The 1,142-nt window shown below is 58.1% G+C and overlaps 1 protein-coding gene across 1 annotated transcript; it reads right to left on the bottom strand.

Annotated features, from left to right (window-relative positions):
- Positions 1-33: 33 nt before the first annotated feature.
- On the bottom strand, positions 34-1,136 carry LOC106899275 (E3 ubiquitin-protein ligase HUWE1-like; the record flags this gene model as incomplete). The annotated part of the gene is made up of 3 exons (XM_014961023.1): positions 1,054-1,136; positions 825-958; positions 34-205 (listed from the first exon to the last, which is right to left on the bottom strand). Coding segments are annotated over exons 1-3 (364 nt in total), but the record flags the coding sequence as incomplete, so codon positions are not given.
- Between the last annotated feature and the right edge of the window lie 6 nt (positions 1,137-1,142).

Here is a 1,142-nt window from a genome sequence, read left to right as displayed (position 1 = left end):
CCCAGTGCCCTCCCAGTGCCTCCCAGTACGTACTGGGGCTGGAGAACATGTTGTCGAACTCGATGATGAGGTCGTCGTCGCGGTCGAAGCGCTCGAAGCGGACGAGGGGGGAGGCGTTCATGTCGGGGTAATCTTCATCCAGCTCCATCTCCGACCCGTCATCATCATCCTCCTCCTCCTCTCCTTCCTCCCCTTCCTCATCGTCCTGGGGAGGGGGGGGAAAGGGGGTCAGAGGGAACCCCCCCAGCACAAACTGGGATGCCCTGAGCCAAACTGGGAAGAGCCTGAGTTGAAAGTGGGGCATCCTGAGCCAAACTGGGGGAATCTTGAGCCAAACTGGGGAACCCTGACCCCAAACTGGGGGAATCTTGACCCAAACTGGGAGCAGCCTGAGCTGAAATCGGGTGACCCTGACCCAAACTGGGGGAACCCTGACCCAAACTGGGGGAATCTTGATCCAAAACTGGGGAATCCTGAACCAAACTGGGGGAATCTTGACCCAAAACTGGGGAACTCTGACCCAAACTGGGGGAACCCTGATCCCAAACTGGGGGAACCCTGACCCCAAAATGGGGGAATCTTGACCCAAACTGGGGAACTCTGAACTGAAGTGGGGAAACCTGACCCAAAATGGTTGAATCTTGACCCCAAACTGGGGAACCCCGACCCAAACTGGGGGAACCCTGATCCCAAACTGGGGGAATCTTGACCCTAAACTGGGGAATCCTGAACCGAACTAGAGGATCCTGACCCAAACTGGGGGAATCTTGACCCAAAACGGGGAGGGGAGCACCCAGGGGGTTTTGGGGGTGGGTCTCTCCCACCTGATCATCCTCATCTTCCTCCTCCTCCTCTTCCTCCTCGTCCTGGCTGTCATCTTCATCCTCGTTGCTGCCGCTGCTGTCCTCCTCCTGCGTGTGCTCCTCCTCGTCCTCCGGATCCAGGATATTCATGGAATCTTTTTTTTGGGGGGGGTAAAGCAGAGTCAGCACCACCTCGCCCTACCCCAAAACCCCCGGAATTTCCCCCAAAAAGCTCCCCCATCCCCCTCACCTTCTCGGTTGGCCTGCAGCGTGGAGGCCTGGCTGAGGTTGGAAGGAGCTTCGTCCATCAGCACGTCCTCCTGAGACTCATCCTCCCCC

This window comes from Calidris pugnax, unplaced genomic scaffold (assembly GCF_001431845.1).
Source record: "Calidris pugnax isolate Ruff unplaced genomic scaffold, ASM143184v1 scaffold659, whole genome shotgun sequence".
Lineage (NCBI taxonomy): Eukaryota > Metazoa > Chordata > Aves > Charadriiformes > Scolopacidae > Calidris > Calidris pugnax.
This window is presented reverse-complemented; position numbering and strand designations above follow the sequence as displayed.